This window comes from Centruroides vittatus, unplaced genomic scaffold (genome assembly GCF_030686945.1).
Source record: "Centruroides vittatus isolate TY-2023 unplaced genomic scaffold, ASM3068694v2 contig_329, whole genome shotgun sequence".
Classification (NCBI taxonomy): domain Eukaryota; kingdom Metazoa; phylum Arthropoda; class Arachnida; order Scorpiones; family Buthidae; genus Centruroides; species Centruroides vittatus.
This window is the reverse complement of record NW_027122113.1, coordinates 1,809,090-1,829,956: the sequence shown is the minus strand read 5'-3', so window position 1 is coordinate 1,829,956 and position 20,867 is coordinate 1,809,090. Positions and strand designations below refer to the sequence as shown.

The window sequence follows — 20,867 nt, the reverse complement described above, 5'->3', positions numbered from 1 at the left end:
CAATATTTCATGGGCTAATCTGCTGACATTCATATGGCACTATATTGGTTTAGAGTGCACGACGAGTAATTCGGCAATTTCCTCGGGTGTTCTAAAAAGGCAGGAATAGACAGGGCTAACCACGTACGTTTCGTTATGTTAGTGTCCTTACACAATCTGACATCGTTTAAAATAGGAGACGTCGGCAAAACAGTGGAAATAGACGAAACAGTGATATGTAAACGAAAATACGAGAAAGGAAGAAAGATGAAAAGCACTGGGTCGTTGGAGGTTTATGCCGGAGACTATTCCGGCTGCTCCCGCACCTATTGCCAACAAGAAAAAGGTGGGAAAAAAACAGGAAAACGGTGGAAAAAAACGAGACAATTGTTAAAACAAAAGCGCAAAAGAGATCTTCTTCTCATGCCGGAGAATCAAGTTCAGTCGACGGGAAACGAAGAAAAAGAGGAAAAAGCTCAGTAACAAAGTAAGTGCTCATTTTTTTTGTCGTGTTTTTTAGTATTCTTAATATAGACCGTCGGGTAGAAATAATCTTCCCGTCGCCGTCTAAATGTACGGTAGAAAGAAAAAAATTCACGGTCGCCGCGTGCAATGTATGGGCGGGGGAAAAAATCCCTGTCGCCGTCTAGATTGTAGGGTAGAAAAATTTCCCCGTCGCCGAGTCGGCTACCATAGGTAACATTAATCATTTTCTTTCTCGTTTTAGATTGAAGAAGACTCGGGAATAAAGAATAATGGAATTTATCTTTTCTAATAAATAAAACTCAAGAAAAAAAAAGGAGGAACTTCAGAATGAAGTGAGCTAAAATTACAGTGAAAGAATCTCCAAAATCAAGGTAAAAAGAAACAAACTCGAAATCCCTTTTCTGTATAGTGGCGATTTCCTTAATTTTTACGCTCGTAATTCTAGTCCTTAGCTCTAACAGTTAAACATAATTATGAAAGGAAAGTTTACTTAAAGATTTGTAATGTAAAAATAAACGTTTCATTACACTAATGGATATTCTATGGATTTAATATTTAGTTAATCAACAAAAACACTTAAATGTTGGCCCATAATTCTGTTAAATGTTTATATTTCATTCAGACTTAATTGAATTCATTTACTATTTTATAGTGTGATTAATTAGTTTACATTTTTTAAGAGCTTTAAGAAAAGAATTAAATGTCATATTATTCAAGGTAATTCTTGCATAAACGAAGACCGTTGTAATTTACATTTTAGGACTTATCACACACAACAATCGAGTATAGAATTATTTACAATTGTAATAAATTGTATAATTAGCAAAGTGTAATAAATTGTTACGAGATACTTGAAGCACTAAAATATAAATCGAAAATACTTCTAATAATAATAATAATTAATGTAAGGGCAAGAAGCAGAGTTATTAATATTAAATATATTGTTCATTTAAAATGATCGACTGCGGTTAAATTAAATGAATTTATTACGTAAAAATAAGCTTAAGTAATATAAATACTAGAAATTCCCTCGTCAAGATTGACTGAATAGATTTTACGAGAAGTTAGAGATTGAAGCTAACGGGTTCGTTAGATCGTTACTTCTAGGATTTCTCAAACGGGATCCCGGCTGTTTTTTAACCAGGGAAATATCCCGGGAAATCCCGCAAATTTTTTTAAAAGTACTTTTTTTTATTTTGTTTTAAGGTTGAAGAAATTTTGCAAATAGAAAGTATAGTTAATTCATGAACTGTCAGAATACATTTGTATTTATGTATTGTATTGTATTATACATTGTACATATTTGTATTTATTAATTTTAAGCTTGCTTATTAGTTTTCTTTTGTTTATATGTCTCTAAAATAAATAATTGTTGAACTGCGGGCTTTGTAGTAATCCTCAATTGATATGTTCTGAAGTGATTCCAACACAGGTTTTCAAATTTATAACATTTCTCGCAAAAGTTCTGTAAGAACTTTTGCGAGAAACAATACCTTAAGGAATACATTAACGGAATCTCCGCGACGTAATCGTAAAACTGGAAGAGCCAAAAACTTGACGAAACTTTCAGTTTTGGAACGTTCAGTTGGACAGAAACAAGACTGAAAGCAGAGTTAAAAATTATTTAACTTTTCCGTGTTCGTTCTGCACTTCTGTCGTGCTGCAGCCAATAAAAACGCAAGGATTTGTGACGCGTAGTCACGTGTATTTTGATTGTCGTAATGGCGGAAAGTGTAGCGAAAAGGATGAGGAAAGAAATTTGGAATTATTCATCGAAGAAGTTAGAAAATAGATGTCTGTACGACAAAAAATGTAACTAATTCAAAGATTATTAACAATTTTATTGTTAATAAATGCAGAGAAAGCATGGAAAAATTCGCAGCGTCGTCGATGTTTGACTCTTTACCACAATTACAGAACTGATCAACAGATGGCGCATTTCCACGTAAGCGTCAAGGTAAAACGAAAACAGAACTGAAATGAAAACGCTATGTTTCAGTTCTGTTTCTGTTATCAGGTAATGTGGAGTCCAGGCTTTACTACCACTTGCAGTGAATTCTCTCGCAGAGTGAGAGCTCTGTACTCTCGCGATTGTTATGAGCAACAATTGCAATTGAATAGTTAACAATGTAGAATATTTAACCTTTACCACAATACTACACATTTTACCTTTTTCTCCTGGTTTCAATGACAGGCCCAATCCCAATTATCAGTCAAACCTGTTTTTATGCGGGGGATAGGGACCGCATTAAAAAAAACGCATTAAAAAAAATCTCACGAAACTTCACGAATGGCTGTAAATAATAGTTTTCGCAACACAATTAAAAAAATAATTTTTTTATGCGGTCAACAGGGACCGCATAAAAAAGTCTCACATAGAAAATAACTCAAAACCGTACGAAATAGAATTTATTGACAACAGATGTCAGCACTTGACTGCATCGTCTGGTCTATCGTCTGTTTTACATATTTTTGTCCAGGTGGTGTTTTGTTGACTTAAAAAGTAAATTATTTCATTTTTCGCATATTCATGCAATAATATTACTATAATAAGTGCATTTATGCTATAATAAGTTTATTTAGCTATAATAAATCAACGTGAGACACGACGAATCGCACGAGACTAGTCGCCAACTATACCGCACAAATTAAAAATTCGCATTAAAAAAATCGCACAAATAAAAATCGCACATAAAAAGAGCGCATAAAAACAGGTTTGACTGTATTTTCAAATAAGTTATTGCAGCATTTTTGACAACGCGATTTTCTCCCTCGATGTTATCGCTGTGCTGTCTGGCGATCATAGCATGATAAAAAATTTAATAGTTTCAATTTTGCAACATTTAAAATCTATGTTTATTACGTAGCAATACCATTTAGTAATGTGACCGGAACATTTATTTGATAATTTTATCAATGATTTTTTAGTTATTAAAAATAAGATTATAGACTTCATTACTGTCAATACTAGTTGTTAAATCTAAAAGAAAACATTCCCTCAGTGCAAAAACAATTTGTTAGTCATTTAACTCACTACTTACAGATAAGGGAGTTTTTGAAAACAAAGTAACAAAACAATTAGCACTTTGCCAGTCCTCCACTGTGAACGACAACAGAGTTTATTACTTTCGCGGAAAAATAAACAAAGCTTTACTACCCTAAAGTTGAAAAATAATACAATCCTGTGAAATTTAACAAATCTGATGTGAATAAGTGAAAGTTGAAATTATTTATAAATTGTGCATATGTCACACTTCCTTTATATTGTGAATTTGTGAGCTGCGAGTTGTAACACAAGGTTTTTCCCGTAATCGTCCATTATCCACATATATACTACGTTATAATTAATAATTTATTTTGTTTATAACCAATCCCTTTAATCAAGAATGTCAGAATCATTTGTTTGGAAATATTTCGTTAAGGATTTGAAACAAGAATTTGCAACCTGTAATGAATGTAAAACACAGATAAAGTGTAAAGGTTTGTCAACAAGCAGCCTTATCAGACACCTGAGTAACAAGCATAATATTGATAAATTATCTGTCACTAGTACTAAGCGCACAGCCGAGGAAACTGGAGCAACTAGTAGTAAGCGACTAGCCTCTCAACAAACCTTGCCATCGCTTTTTATTAAGAAAGAAACTTGTGAAGAAATAGTAACAAAACTTGCGATATTAGATGGCATCTCTATCAACCCTATTACAAAAAGTGAGTTGTTCAGAAAATCATTGACAGACAAAGGCTACACTTTACCAAAAAATCCATCACAAGTAATGGATCTCATCCATTCGCATTACAAACAAATCAAACAACGATTATGTTCTGAAATTGATAGCCAAACAAATGCAGGATCAAGGTTCAGTTTATCCTTGGATGAATGTACTTCACTGAATAATCTTCGATATTTAAATGTAAACATACACAAAAGTGACGGAACATTTTGGAACTTAGGAATGGTGAAGATTTCCAATGTTCTACCTGCAGAAACTGCTGTCCAAGTAATCAAAGAAAAGTTAAATGAATTTCACATATGTTTAGAAAAACATGTGGTGGCTTGTGTTACTGATGGTGCAGCTGTAATGGTGAAATTTGGAAGGTTAATTGAATGTGAGCATCAGTGAATGTGAGTTAATTGTTTGAGCATCGCTAAATGAATTCCGTGTGCATAACATTATGCACACGGAATTCATTTAGCGGTATGTGATGTTTTGTACCAAAGGTCAACCATTTCAGTAGCAGTCCCTCTTTCTGAAGAAATTCAAACTGAAGAGGAAGAGTGCAATGACAATATAGAAGAAGATGAAGAAGACTTCAGTTATAGTATTGATCTTGAAAGTGTTTTGTGTGAGCGTTGGCTCAAGGTTTTGATATAGATATTTCATTTGAATTGCACGACACACTAGGTAATGAAATCATCTGTTCACAGATCATCAATAAGGTTAGAAAAATAGCAAAATTTTTTCGAAAATCACCTGTAAAGAATAACATCTTACAAAAATACGTTGAACAGGAACATGGAAAAAATTTGGACTTATTTCTGGATTCCAAAACTCGATGGAATAGCCTTTTAGCCATGTTAGAGCGATTTATTAAAATAAGATCATCTATATCGAAAGCAATCATTGACTGTAATAAAAATACGGACAATTTTGATCTTGACAAACGAAGTTGCTGTGATTCGTGACATCGTGGCAGCACTGCAGCCATTAAAAGCTGGAGCAGAAAAGCTTGGCAACAGAGGATCGACTTTACTTTCATCGGAAGGTATTTTTTCTTTTATTGTAAATGAGTTAAATCAACTAAACACACCTTTTTCAAGAAGACTAAAAGGGATCGTTTATTCGACGCATAGCAGAGAGAAGAAATGTGAAATTAACTGGCCTCATACAATACCTCAATAGTGGAAAGAATTATGGAAAAGTTTCAACTTTCCTAAGTGAAAAAAGTTTGCCAGCCTTACCAACCAAGACTATGTTAATTCTATTAGCAAAACAGATGTTAGATCATCTTTTTGGAGTATCTGCTGATTCTACCTCCAGTGATACACATGAAGTGCCAGATGTCGCAAGCTCCATCTGCAATGACTAGCTGAAAAGCTCGATGCTGCTATTAAAGCAGCCGAAGTAGACAGATCAACAAAAGTAGACAGCAAAAGCAATACTGGAACGCATCTCGAGAACGAAATAGAAATGTTTGAGGTTACAGGTGAAAAAACACACAATATCTGTCTTCTTTTAAAGCCGTTTAAAACGATTCCACCCACATCGATCGAATCAGAAAGGGCATTCTCGGCAGCAGGACTTTTTATTACTTAATTAAGAACCAGACTGAGTGATCGGAGTATCGACCATATTTGTTTTTTAAAATCTCATTATAAAAATTTACAGTAAAATTTGTATAGTGTTTTATTTAAATAAAGAAAATTATTTTCTAAGTTAGAAGTTTGATCAAAGTTCAGTTTTTTCTTTAAATTATTAACTCAATTCACAAGCATTTTTTGTTGTAAGTAGTTCCCAACAAACTTTAACAAATTTTTTCTATTTGTGAAAATTTCTACGTAATTCAAAGGTAATTTTTTAATATATATCTTACACAGCATTATTAATATGATTTTGGAGGTTACGGAACGTATTAAATTAGTTTAAAAAACGAAAAATAATTATATCATTTGATTTCATGATATTTTGTATATCTTAAAAATAAATAATTTTGTCCCGGGAAACGGTTCACTTTTATCCCGGAATCCCGGGACAAGCAAAAGACCGGGAAATGAGAAACCCTAGTTACTTCCTATTGAATAATAGAACGTCACGTGGTCATGACGGAAGGAGTTTTTAAACATTTGTTATATTGTATTAGTAAAACGATGCGATTAGAACAGTTTTTTAAAGAATTCACGAATGACACTAACACAGAAAATTTCAAATTACCAGAATACATTTCTGAAAAATTTATTGGTATTTCAGTAAATGTGTATATTGTTTGTGTGTAAATATCAATTTAGAAAGAGAATCTATATACAATATTTTAAAAGATTTAGCGTAGTAAATAAAGAAATCTTAATCACTATATAATATACAAGGTCATTATGATTAAAGTTCCACTTTGAAATGGCCATAAAAAGAAAACTACTGGACAGAATGTAATCAAACATGGTAATAGTTTACAGGAAGTCATGGGATCTTATTTTCCGCAAAAAAGTAGTTCAAAAACTCATCACCAGCTGGAAATGGCGCTGTATGCAATATTGTTAAACGAAATAAGACATGAACGGGACATTCCAATTTTCAACACGAGTGTTGAGTGTTGAAACCAACAATTTGACGTCATCAACGACGTTCCAACTGGAGTACGAAGTGCTTAGTTCCCATAATTCCATTCTCAGCAAGATGGATTCCATTCAAATGTCGCACCAATTATCCACAATTCATTGGAAAGTAACGGTCAACATATCTGTTGAGTGCTGAGTGTGTTGAGTCAGCGCTGACAACAGCGCCACTTCTACGTTGAAAAAAGGAACGATTTTTAAGGAACGTTGACATTAGCGCTGAGTCAGCGTTGAAAATTGGAATGTCCCGGAAGACATCGGTTGAAAATGTTTTTAATCATTTCTAAAACGTGTTACAAAGCATGTTCAATGTGGCGTCCAGCATTTTCTGAAAGCAAGTTAAATTCCTCCTGATATGCTAAGAGCTACTGTTGAGAACACAGTAATGCGATTTAATTGGCCATTTCAAAGTGGAACTTTAATTATAATGACCCTGTTCATTGAATGTGAATTTGTCTGATATCTAAGATCGCTTTATTTTTTCCATTTAGCTAATTTTTACCCAGAGAGTACAGAAAACAGAAACAAACCTAAAATTTGTATTTTACAGAATTGAACGGTTTGAGTTTGTCTTATAGGAAACGAGTTATGAGGAAAGTATACTTAACATAAGTCTTTTAAAAATACAATATTCTTTTTGTGTGAATGCAACATATTATACAAATTTATATTTAACAATACTAATGACTTTTAATATATATTCATATTCTTATTCATGTAAAATTAAATTTTATACAATTTATCTCATGTATGTTATTACTTTCAGTTGTTCTTTGGATGAAACACAAGATTTAGAAGAGAATGTTTTCCAAGATTAAAGAAAAAATTGAATATAGCTTTACTTACGTCAGTGCTCTTCATTTGAAAATATAAAAGAAGCAAAAGGTCTACTGCAAGGATACAAACAGAAAATTCACGAAGATATAAATACACTCGAAAATTGTTTTATAGAAATTGTTTACTTTAATATGTCGTGAATGATCAGCTGTAGTTTAATATATTAGTGGCATAAAACACATACACTCGAACTTTATTATTTCTAAAATTAGTTTTTGTGTTTTGATGCAGAAATTTGCTTCTAGATATAAAAATTATTACTGTATTTAATTAAATATTATTATTGATTCAATTATTGGTTTTATTTAAGAAACTCTTCATTATATATCTATGACATATTATTTAAAACAATTTTTTTTAATTGCAGAGAAAAGGAACCAACATAAATTTTCATGTAAACGCTGTAAGAAGAATTTCGTAACTAAACAAAGTTTGCAATGGCATGAAAGAATCCATACTGGAGAAAAGCCATACAGTTGTGACGAGTGTAAACAGAACTTTACACAAAAGGGACATTTAATTACACACCTTCGGATCCACACCGGAGAAAAGCCTTACACTTGTGACGAGTGTAAACAGAAGTTTACACAAAGGGGAAGCTTAAATAGACACCTTCTGATCCACATCAGACGAAAGCCCTATGAATGTTAATTATGTCCACCAAAATTCATTCGGAACCATGATCAAAAAGTGCATTAGAATATTCACACTTAGAAATTTCGAAGGTATATTTTTAATATCTATTGATGTAGAATGATCGAAAGATGTAGGCAAAACTGTTTTAAATTAAAATGATGTTTTTCCAATTTCCGATAAGTTTGAACTGAAAAATATTACAATATTCATATTCAGACGTAATTCTCTTCAAATTTTATAATTGTATTAAAAAAGTAACACTTCCGTTGATCTCGGTATTTTTTAGCACGTGCTTTTAAAAGAAAATTTAATATTTTCGAATTTGCTGAAATTTTCTAATTGCAATTTTCAGATTGAATCTACAAAAGAGAGTTTATATAGAAATTTGTTGGAAATAACTTTCGTTATCAATGAATCTCATTGTCATAACTTCATATCAATGAATCTCATTGTCATAACTTCATATCAATGAATCTCATTGTCATAACTTCATATCAATGAATCTCATTGTCATAACTTCATTCGAGACGAGTTGATAATAATAATAATAATCAGCGCAGAGCCCAAACGGTTAGGAGTTGAAATTTTGGTACGCAATTAGGGTACGTCACGAGAACGCGCACTAAGAAGAGATTTTTCGAAATTCCTCCCCACGGGGGAGAGGGGCAGGATTAAGGCTTAACACTTCCATTTTTTTTAACTCTTTCCGCTCTGTGGGCACTAAGAGGGCCTCTCTTAATAGGCCCATTATGGGTTCGGCCAGGCCCACAATGGGGCGACCGGGTGGTGAGGGACGGGGCCCGATATATCCGAACGGACCACCCCCCAAAAAATTCCTGGGGAATGCTCGATCCGTTCGGATTCGATCCCCCAGAGCGGTAGGCTGCCATCTTGACCACTCGGCCATCCGGCCACTTTAACACTTCCGTTGTTGATGGAAGTGTTAAGTAACAATGGAATTGTTAAGAGAAAGAGAAAGCGACGTACTAGACGCAGATGCAGTTTTTTTCGTTTTTGCGGGAAATCGAACATATTTTTAGACCCATCTAAAAATTCTCTAATTAGTCTGGAAACGGGGACCCAATTCTTGCAGTCTGTGAAAACGGGTAAGGTTGACTATAACGTAATAATTTTAATCTTCGCTATCGTTACTTTTGCTCGAGCAACGCCGGGTCTACCTGCTAGTTATTCAATATATAATTAAAATGTCTTTATGTAAATCTGTCGTGTTTAGTAAATATTTTGGTGTTTATAAACCATATTTTACATTTGATATGAAAATTTATGCAATAAGTCAAAATTTTTTGGGCTGTAATTTGAAAAATTCTTAAACCAATAACTTTTCACTGATGTCCGTCTTGCTCTCTGCCTTCGCTTAATCTCAATAACTGAGTTAAATAAAAGTTGGGATCTGATGCGGAAAGCGTACTGGCAGGAACTATATACGAAATTTCAAAAATGCAAAGAGCGAGGTTGAGGCCGATGTTTTAAACGCGAAAACGTGTACGTCCGACGTTCGGCGCCGCTTTCCTATAAGTCTAGAAGTTTGGCAATGGCGTTTGGAATGTCGAGCATGATTCTGCTGACTTTCCAAACGCCATTGTCAAACTTCTAGGCTTACAGGAACGCGGCGCCGAACGTCGGACGTACACGTTTTCGCGTTTAAAACATCGGCCTCAACCTCGCTATTTCCAGTTATAATTCATTATTTTAATCACAAAACTATTGGAATTGAATTTAAACTTATTCAGATGACATCAGTCTCAAACAAGAAAGCAGCTACCATTAAGGACTTGTTAACAAATACACTGAGAAAAATTAATTGTTCTCAAAAATGTGTTGCTTTTGAGGGAGACAACTGTAACACAAATTTTGAGTCATGTGGACATGTAAGAAAAAATAATGTGTTTACATTGCTAAGACAAGACACAGTGGTGTAGCGTGGGTGTCAGTTGCCCGGCGGAGGAAAATTTCGCCGCCCCCTTATTTAGGTATCTCAATTCAAAAGACTAAAATATACAGTAATTCTAAAGAACTTTTCGGCAAAGAACAATCATCATTATTGTGTATTTATTGTGAAATTTTGCCGCCCCCAGAAAGTGCCGCCCGGGCAGCCCCTGTTGCCTCTTCTTGTAAAAATTTGAACCATTTCATTTCATTACCTACGATTCGGACCGATTGAAATGAGCACGGAATTTTTCATTACTTATTCTGTGACGAAAATGGGGAATCCCCTTTCTTTAAATGAATTGTATAATAATGACATCTTGCTCTTTGTAGCGACTGCCAACACCGTCTGTACTGACTTGTAGGGATTCCCCGTATTTTATTTAAGGGGGCAGCGAAATTTCTTTAAATGTATTTTTAATAGATTATCTGACGTACTTAATAAATAACAGAGGTAATTATATTGAACTTTCTTATTAGATTCAATAAATTCCCTATGCCCTCTAAATGCCAATTCTTGCTTTGAGAAAAAACATATAACATCTATTAATTTAGATATATCTATTAATCGTAATTATCTTGTTATAATTTTCAATATTTATTTTATATTTTCTACCAATGTTAAATTCTATTCCGCTTTGATTTCCAAATTGCTTCAATTTTACGAAAGAATCGTCATTCGTCATAAATTTTATCGTCAAAATGTCGAAATTTTTTTGTTGAAGTATTTATATTTAATTTAGGCATTGGTCTTTCTCTTTTAATAATGTTTTCTTTTTCATTATATGGTCTCGAGCCAAAACTTTTTTAAAATAAATTTTTTAATCACTAGCCACGATATAAGGGCTAAAATTAAAATTATAAAAAAAACTTACTTGGTAAAACAAAATGTGTGATGAATATACATGCCTAGTACAAAAAATTTTTCAATTGTATGAATATACTTTTAAAGAAACTTATAATTAAATATAACTTTGTGAAGAAACGTACTTAAAAATAACAAAATATTCTTTACTTTTTCAATCTTAAAACAATCCACTTAGTGAAATAGCTCCCTACGAGTGGCTAATGAATGGAATTAGAGACGTCCTGGTAGGTGTGCGGCGGGTGCATGCACGCAGGTTGCCAAATCCCGAGAGTGCCGATACCGGTCAATGTCAAATGCCTCTTTTGTCGCATCACTAGTATATCTCAAAGGACGCCACAGGGCTGTTGTAAATTTTAAACGTTTCTCACCATAGCTGTAAAAATCTAAATATGTTAAACTTAATAGTCATTTGTTTTCTAACTAATTCGTTTTAATACCAGGTGTACACAGAAATCAGTTCCCCACTGTACTGAGCTAGTGATTGGTTGGGTTAAGCTTTTGTTTAAGTAAAATTCTGGCTCTTTCAGCAGGGTTTTATTTATGTCCCCATTCCCTAATCTCTTAATTATTTAGTCACTTCTTAAGTAGAAATAAGTCGAAACCAGTTACTTTGTACTTGAATATCTGTAGTCTTGGGAAAACATTGGAAAGACAAATTTTTATGAAAACGGATATATAAATCGTAAATTTAAGGAAAATAAATTCTAGAGCTTTCTTTGTACCTTGTATGTCTCATTCATTAAATTTAGTTGTAAATGATGCTGCCAAAGTAACAGTTAATTTTTTAACACTATACAAGAATTGTACACGTTTTTTCTGCATCCCCTTACAGATGGGACATACTAAATCGTAATATCACCGGTTTAACATTGAAATCCGTAAGTAATATAAGATGGGAGAGCGGAATAAACGCAGAATAAATATATCAAATATTTGAATGGATTTTTTTTACTCCTGTCAACTATACAGAACTATCATAAAAAGCATGCCAGTAAACTCCTATCGGTTGGGATAAGTTACAAATCTATTCTAGGGTGAGCAACCTTTTTATAACAGAATAAATTTTACGTTTTTTCCGCGGGCCGTAGTAGTTAATTGACACCTCCTTGTGACTTGTAATTTTTTTAGTCTGCAAATATGAAATAAATAAATAAAAAGTTAATTACTACATTTATTTTTCTTATCGTTTTCGAAAATTACAAAGAATTGGAAAAATAACTATTAATTAGTTATTTTCCAATTTAATAATCTATTAAAGATCTCGCAGGCCGGATAGAAACTTTACGCGAGCCGTAGCTGGCCTGCGGGCCGGGGGTTGCCCGCCGTTGATCTAGTCTACTCATGATTCACATAACCAAGCGTGGGCGGCCGAATATCTAGCAGGCAGGCGGCTAACAGACCACAAACGGTCCGGGATATAAAATTGGATGCTTTATGCGTGTGTTGCTTCTACCAGCTAAACCGGGTGAGGTTGGTGCTCTGTAAACCGCATGTGCCAATGCCTATATAATCTGGCTGATTAGAAACTGACCCGGTTTCGAAATTCCTTCCGCCACCGAAATATTCGAATATACAATAGCAATCTTATCGTTTTTTTCACATGTAGTATAGAAATTTGTAAAAGATACATAATGCAGTTATAATAAAATATTAATTTTAATTAATTCAAAGTACGTTAAAATATGAAAATTTATATTTTAGAAAATACAAGGGAAGGTCATTGGAAGGTGGAAGCAACGCTTCCATCGCTTCCAATGACGGCACGCCACTGAAATACAGTAATTGTATTTAACATGCTGTATATTCTTCGCCCATTGATATTGAGAGCATTCTTGTAATGATTTTGAAACATTTCTCTATTTATACTGTCTAGGTTGAAAAGTTAAAAGAATTTTCTTCTTTTGTCGAATAGAAGGAAATTCTTAGTCATTCCAATACTCGTTGGTTATCCTTATATCAAGTAATCGCACGAGTATTAGAAATATATGAGCCACTAAAAGGTTATTTCTTATCTATTGAGAAGCCTCCAGTTGTGCTTAAATCGTTCTTTGAAACTCATTAAATGAAGCACATCTAATGTTTATACATTCATTAGCCTACAGTTTTCACCGAAGTTTTTTAAAAAATGAAAAAAGAATTTAATTGTGTTCAGAGAAACAATGTCTGTTTTGGAAGAAGTTTCTAAAATTTAGAGTAGAAACAAATTTTTTCCCATTGACAGTGAATAAAATTCTGAAAAAAAAAAATGCAGAATTGGAGAAAGAATGCCAAAATATAAAAAGAAATTGCTTGATTATGTATCAAACTGGACTTGAATACTTAAATCATTGGAGTGTTTAATTTTTGCCATTCAAAGTTTATAATTGGATGTCACTTACAAAAACCCCTGTCTGGGAGTATGTTATGGAAAGTATTGAATATCTAAATGAAAGGAATATTGCATTATGGTATGGCATCTCATTATGGTTTGATGGTATCTCAGTGGACAGATGAATGAAACAGAATGGCAATTGAAACAGTAAAAACTTTGGTTATGGTAAAATTTAAGTTTAAGAATCGTAATTGTTTAGAGTTTTATGATGAAATCCGAAGGAACAAACAACTGCTTAACAGCGTCAGCACACCAGAAAAGTATGATTTCGTACAGCAACCTTAATTAAAATGTGAACGATTAAATTTGTGTTTCAAAAATACTTTTGAAAAGATATTCGTACTAGCACATGAGCCCGGTGTTGCTCGGGCAAAAAAGTAACGATAGCGAAGATTAAGATTATTACATTATAGCCGATCTTACCCGTTTTCAAGGGGTGCAAGAATTAGGTCCCCCCTCTTCCGAGACTGACTAGAGAATTTTTAGATATCTGCTTACCACACCGGGATAACGATAATTAAGACTCGCTGCAACCAGTAACCGGTGCATGGTACCAGTAAGTGATGAATAACGAACGTTTTCGTAACCCTTTCTGGGTTCTTCTTCAGGTTTACTTAATTCCAAAAATAAGCTGGATCTTCGAGCCATTCATAAATATGAATTTGAACATTAAGACGAAGAGTTCGAATAAAGCGAATATATGCTCATAAGCTCCCCTTATCAACTTTGAATACGATCGAGCACAAAATATCGTTGAGAATTTTTAGAAGGGTCTAAAAATATGTTCGATTTCCCGCAAAAATGCAAAGAAATGGCATCTAAAATAGTACAGTTGAAGCCGAGTTCTTCAAAGTAATCCATAATCCTCTTTCCCGAAGGTGAGGAATTTCGAAAAAAAATCTTCTTAGTGTACATTCTGGTGACGTACAGTACCTAACTGTGTACCAAATTTAAACTTTCAACTCTTAATGATTTGGGCTCTGCTCTTATTATTATCATCATTATCCACCCATCTCGATTATATTATATGATATAAAAGAATAACTACAGAATAAGTTTTTTCTCTTGAATAAAACGACCATATAAATTTTGCTATATAAATTTTATAATTTGAATACGCTAAAAACACATCCATTAGAACCACAAGTGTGCAAAATCATTAGATCTTTTTATTCCAACACTATGGGAGGGGGTCGTTATCCGATTGCAACAAAATAAACAAAGAAGTATTTATTCGATAGTAGAAATGATATAATAACACAATTGACGAGCATTAACGAATCAGCTTCTATATTGCTGAATAATTGGACATGTGTTATTCTATTCACGTTGAAACTCAAAAATTACATTTATATAACCTATTATTATATCAGTAACTTGGTAGTCATCAGCCACGATGTGGTTCTGGGTTTTCTGTGTTCTGAATTATGCCGTTTGCCACGCTATTTGTGAGTTAATTTCTTATATATTTTAATTAATCTATGAAAGAAAATGATTTTTATTATTTTATAAAATAGTACCTCAAGATTGTCGAGGAGATTGTGGATGTTTTCCGTTAGATTATCCATTCGCTTTTGATTTCGATCATCGACCATTTACTCCGTCTTCTTATTGCTCCGATGCAAATTTTTATTTGTATACACCTCAAAATAGAAATAATGCGAATATAATTAACTCTTTCGAAGTATCTGACGTTAAAAATTCCAATTTTGATCCATCAAAATCTAGTTATTTTATTGTCCATGGATGGTTTGGTAACGGGAGTTTGGTATGGGTGCAGGTGAGCATTTATCTGAATCTTTCTTAAATTATTATTATATTTTTAATCTGATTTTTAAAATATATATTCTAGACATTAAAAAATAAATTATTAGACTATGAAAATTGTAACGTTATTGTTATGAATTGGGGAAAAGCGGCGAAGGATGTCAATTATATGAATGCAAGTGCTAACACCAGAATGTGTGGAAGTTTCTTAGCTTTATTTATTCAGTTACTTCAGGTGATTTTTATGATGATTCTTTTAATGTAATTTATTATAATTTTTTAAATTGTAAATTTATAAAACTGCATTTTTAATTTTCAGAAAATTTACTGTATAACATTGAAATCAGTTTTCTTAATTGGATTTAGTCTTGGAGCACATTTATGTGGCTACGCTGGCAAAAGACTTGGGGGTGAATTAGGGGGAATTTTAGGTAATTTGATATATTTTAAATTGTAAAAATACATAGATCATCACTTGTAAGGAATATTAATTTATTAAAAATGAAGTTCTGTACGTTATTTTCAAATAAACATCGATTCCGAAGTAACATCAAAATTAGTTTTAAAAAATTGATCCTGATCTTGATTGCTCCATTCGCAGCTTTAGATCCAGCATATAAAGATTATAACCACGTAAATAATGTTGTACGTCTTGATATATTCTCTGCAAATATCGTGATCGTAATCTCAACAGGCCTTCCGTGGAATGTGCCACGTAAGTACCTGAATTCATACGAGATTTTTATGAACTTGAATGAAAAATTTTTGATTTTTGAAATTATAAATAAAAATAATTAATTTTTCATTAATTATTTTTTTTATTATGATATACTTAGCTGGACATTTAAAACTTGCATTCGGACATATCACTTTCCATGTTAATGGAGGAAGAAAACAACCCGGTTGTAGGATAATGAGTAATCGAAAGAAACGTTCAGAAATCACTAAAGAAAGTAAGTGGATTTTCTTTTGTAAAGTGATTTAAGTGCTTAATTTCCCATAAAATATTTAAATTTTTTTATAATTTAGTATAATGAATATAGAAGTTGCCCTTCTCGAATTTTTTCTCCCTCAAAACTTATCACTCTAGAATTATTAAGGTTTTAGGCCACTAAAAAATCGAGATATAAAACCTCAGAATTAGTTGTATTCTACTGTGTTGCAATGCTTTATTCCAATCCAATAGACATTTCTGGTGAATTTTTCTATAAAGTAAAACATACATTCAAAATAAACAATATTCTCTTAATTTAACTAATTCATTTTTATATAAAATTTACCATTTTCAGGTTTACAAGCTGAAGTTTATTGTAATCATAATCGAGCTTTCCTGCTTCTTATTGATTCTTTCGATAATAAAGATTGTCCATTTTATGGATACGAATGTGATAGCTATGAAAATTTTCAAGGAGGAAAATGTAATCGTGCGTGTAACCGAGGCAATCCGTATTGTTTTTCACTGGGAATCGAAATCTTACGTACAAAATTAAGAAGCAAATCTTCAGTTATTAACCTTTTTATGCAAACTGCACCCGCTTCTCCTTATTGCCGTAAGAATATTTTGTTTATAAATCATGAATTTGAATTAAAATTAATCAAAATGTGTCTGATTTAGATACTCACTATTATGTGAGAGTGATTTGCAACAGTGATATTCATAAAATATGGATGTATGGTAGAAACACGGATGAATTACTTGTTAAATTGCATGGTTCTCTGAGAACTACCGATTATATCATCGCTTACAAACTGTAAGTTAGATTCAGTATTGCATAATATGAAAATAAATTATTACAGTAATATCATAAATATATTTTTTTAATTTAGTGGCATCAAATACAATTCGAAACCTTATGTGGAATTCTTGATAAGTTTTCGTAATTTGGGAGACATTCGTAAAATAACCTTACTTTTGAAAAAGAAGAATGAGGATAAACTTATAAATAGGGTTATGGGTATTGAGGATTCTTGCCAAAATTACACTCGTATAAATTCTTGTGAAGTTACCTCTACTGTTAACAATTACTGCGAAAGATGCCCTTATTATGTAATGGAAATAAATGTTCTCAATCTGGAGACTGGAACAAAGTAAGAATAATGGTTATTCATAGGTTTAGTCATCTTAATAATTGAATAGTTCGTTATATATCCGAAATATTATAATGTAAGATATTTCTTAAAACACTATTTGAAGTTACTTAAATATAATTTATAATAAATTTGTGATAAGATAAAATATAGTAAGGTAGGTTGTAGTGTGATGCTGGAGCGAAGTACAGAGAAGATGGTAAGGTAATCCAATGAAGTAATCCAAATGGCAATCATAATAGGGAAGAAATGCATTGACTCGTTATCTCTAAACAAATGCAGAATAGTACGACATCATAAGTTTTCGATGTCTTCCATCTACTCCAATGCAAAGTTGTACTCAACGGATACACTGTCGCTCAGTTGCGAGTAAAACCTTGATTCAACTGGACTCCGCAAGTTTATTCCACAGGTTGATTGCCGCTGGAAACTTGATTCCGCAAGTTTCCAGCTGCGGCAATGAGCGATAGCTGCCAACGTTCGGCGGAAATGTAGAATATTATTCCATTAAAAGCGGTAGCGTTGGCGGCTGTGCAAAAGAAGCCAATTGGAAAAGCTAACACATCGACCAATTAGATGCACCCTCCGACTTTCAATTCTATCGTTTTGGTGTTAGATACGTTCTAACACTTTATTAGCTATCGAAAGCGGCGAATTTTAGCGGCAGTGTCAAATATTCGATACGTTGGAATTTTCCTTGCAAGCCGAACAATGCGTTGTGGGATTGTTTCCATAGTAATAGTCATCATTGCTGATAGCATACAAGCGAAATCAATGCTTAAAGCTTCTGGAGTCAATTCTGTGGAAGCATGGATTATTTTTTGCCGAAGACCGTCTACGTCATTAAATGGCCTAGCATAAATCATCTGTTTCGCTGTTACCCAGACAAAAACAAGAAGAGTACGAGTCAAGAGAACGAGATTGGCCACTTTTTACTTTTATTTATTTAGAGATATCAAATACAGGTATTTGTCCCCTTTACGATTATCGTTTGAATTTCTTCATTATTTATTTCACCCTACAGCTCTGCACGCCTACTTCACTGCACCCTACCTTACTATATTGTCCTGTTACAACTTTAAATTACATCATTTTACTTTTCCGGCTGTTACTTAGTCTATAACAGAGGGAAAGTATAGCGCTCGGTCAAAAAAATGATTCCCACTAAGATTTTTACATTTTTGGGCTCAGGACACCTTGAAACGTCAAGAAATGCAAAAAAATTGAGGGTTTTTTCTGTATGTATGGATGTTAGTGTTTGTGTATGTGAGGCATGATTTTGTTCATCCTCTTTGAAGCAATAACTCTTGTACTTTTTGATGAAAAATTCTGTAATTTGGTAGGGAAATTTGTTTATTAGAGAGATTGATGCTACTAAATTTTGGTAGTTAAAAGTCGAAGAGTGGGGATATAATGGGGATTGTGTGTATTTCCAGTAGGATCGGACTTAATGACTATTTTACTCATTATTAGCATTTACAATTTTTTCGATAAAACTCATCCCTTCCCTCAAAATTAAGCTTTTGCCATTTTATAATAGTTAAAAATATAAAATCATATTTTATTAAATTATTAATATAACAGATGGCACTCCCAAATGTCGCCGAGAAAGTTAAGCAACTCGTTGCTGGATTTTTTTATATTGTCCTATCATCGATTATTCTATATTAAATTTTTTTAAAATATTATTTATAGTTATTTAATATATATATATATATATTACAGATGGAAGAATAACCCAAATACTTAATGAACTTAATTACTTTATATAACTTATTTAGTTAATAATTTTATTTAATATTTAACTAAATAATAAAAATATTCCAATATTACAGAAAAGTGATATTCGCCCACTTCTACCAATTATAGTATTTTCCATTTTATATTATTTATTACATATTCTTCTTAACTATAACATTTGAATAATTTAGCTTGAAATACTCTATTAAAATTTAATAGCAAAAATTTTATAATTTTATATTTCTGTAATATTAATAAACTTTTCACTATAAAATTAAATATTTTCTTATTAGGACCACTTTTAAAGGAAAAAATAAGCCACTGAAATTAGGATTTCCATCAACATTTAACGCTATTTCTATTGAAGAAAGTGTGGAATACATCGATAGCACAGTCACTCAGTTTCCAAATTGCAAGATTGTGAAAAATTAATTACTTTGAAATCTATTTAATGTATTTTTATATTTAAAAACAACAAAATTCTATTCTCAGTTCTATATATACGTATGAATATGAAAGAAAAACAGAAATATATCATATTTATTTATTAAATTGTGAAATAATACGAAGTAATTGTGAGTTTGACTTTTGCCATTTTGTTGATTTAATGTTATTTTATCCTTTTTTAAACTGAGAAAAGAAATTTTTTTATTGTTTTCCCTTGTTTTAATCACGCAGAAGATAGTGATGAGTCCTTCCCTAAAGAGATCTGAATCAGGATCTTTCTAGTGGAAGCACGATACGCTTCCACATCGCCACTCAGCTAATTCAATAGCATTTTATAACGAGAAAATTTTAATTACAGAGTAACAAACATATAAAATTAATGCTTGAGACTTGTTCTTTAATAATATGAATATGAATTTAATAAATTTAATAAAAACATTTTATTAAAATATAAAATGTTTATATTCAATTTTCTATGAATAAATATCGTATATATATTTTTTATTTTAGCGTATTTTAAAATGCATTTCACTCCCTTTAATTGAAGCACACAACTACATTAAATACAATTAATTTAATAATGTTAATTATGTTTGATAATTAATGGAACTGTAATATTTTTACTTAAGATTTATTCTAAACGTTAACAGATGGCGCCACGGTATCTATATCAGGATGTATCACACGTGGATTCCTTAAAGCTTGTATCAATCTATTTATAGCAGTGAACAATTATTTAATGCTAATTCAACTTTTATTCACTGAAAAAAAAATATATATATATATATATATATATTTTTTAAGTTTCAATAAAAATAATTATTGCCATATAATAATTTATATTATTTAATAAATTGTACAGAGAAAAAGAAAAAAAATCAATTTTTTTACCTTTTTTTTGTCATTAATTGTTTAAAAGTCTTAATGAAGGTTAAAAAATATTTATTTAAAATTTTTTTGGTAAAATCGCCATTTTTCTTAGTAAATAAATAATTTTTAAAGATATTTTAACGCTTGGAAGCGTTGCGTGCATCAAAACTTGTCAGGTTAATTTAAAATTAAATGTAATAAAAATATTTCTAAAAATTTACATTTTTATACACAAAACCGAGGAGGAAAAAAAAATTAATTTTTCCTCAAATTTTTATTGTTTTAAATCAACGCAATTTCATCATTTTATCCGATTAATCACGCAACTCCACAAACGATGCTTCTCTCTAAATTTCTCTAAAAATTCGAATTATTTTATTCTAAATATTTTTAAAAACAAAATTAATTTTATTTATCATTTTTTAAAATATTATTTAAAAAATTTAATTAATTTCGATATTATTTACAATAAAACTTCATTTAATAATCCCACTTTTCAATGA

The 20,867-nt window shown here is 31.9% G+C and overlaps 1 protein-coding gene across 1 annotated transcript; it reads left to right on the top strand.

Annotated features, from left to right (window-relative positions):
* Positions 1 to 3,851: 3,851 nt before the first annotated feature.
* Positions 3,852 to 19,479, top strand: LOC136973873 (pancreatic lipase-related protein 2-like). The gene is made up of 10 exons (XM_067268651.1): positions 3,852 to 4,572; positions 4,660 to 4,809; positions 14,970 to 15,232; positions 15,305 to 15,454; positions 15,539 to 15,650; positions 16,056 to 16,172; positions 16,509 to 16,769; positions 16,835 to 16,970; positions 17,047 to 17,307; positions 19,341 to 19,479. Exons 1-10 carry the CDS (start codon positions 3,852 to 3,854, stop codon positions 19,477 to 19,479), a joined length of 2,310 nt encoding a protein of 769 aa, XP_067124752.1.
* The last annotated feature ends 1,388 nt before the right edge of the window (positions 19,480 to 20,867 follow it).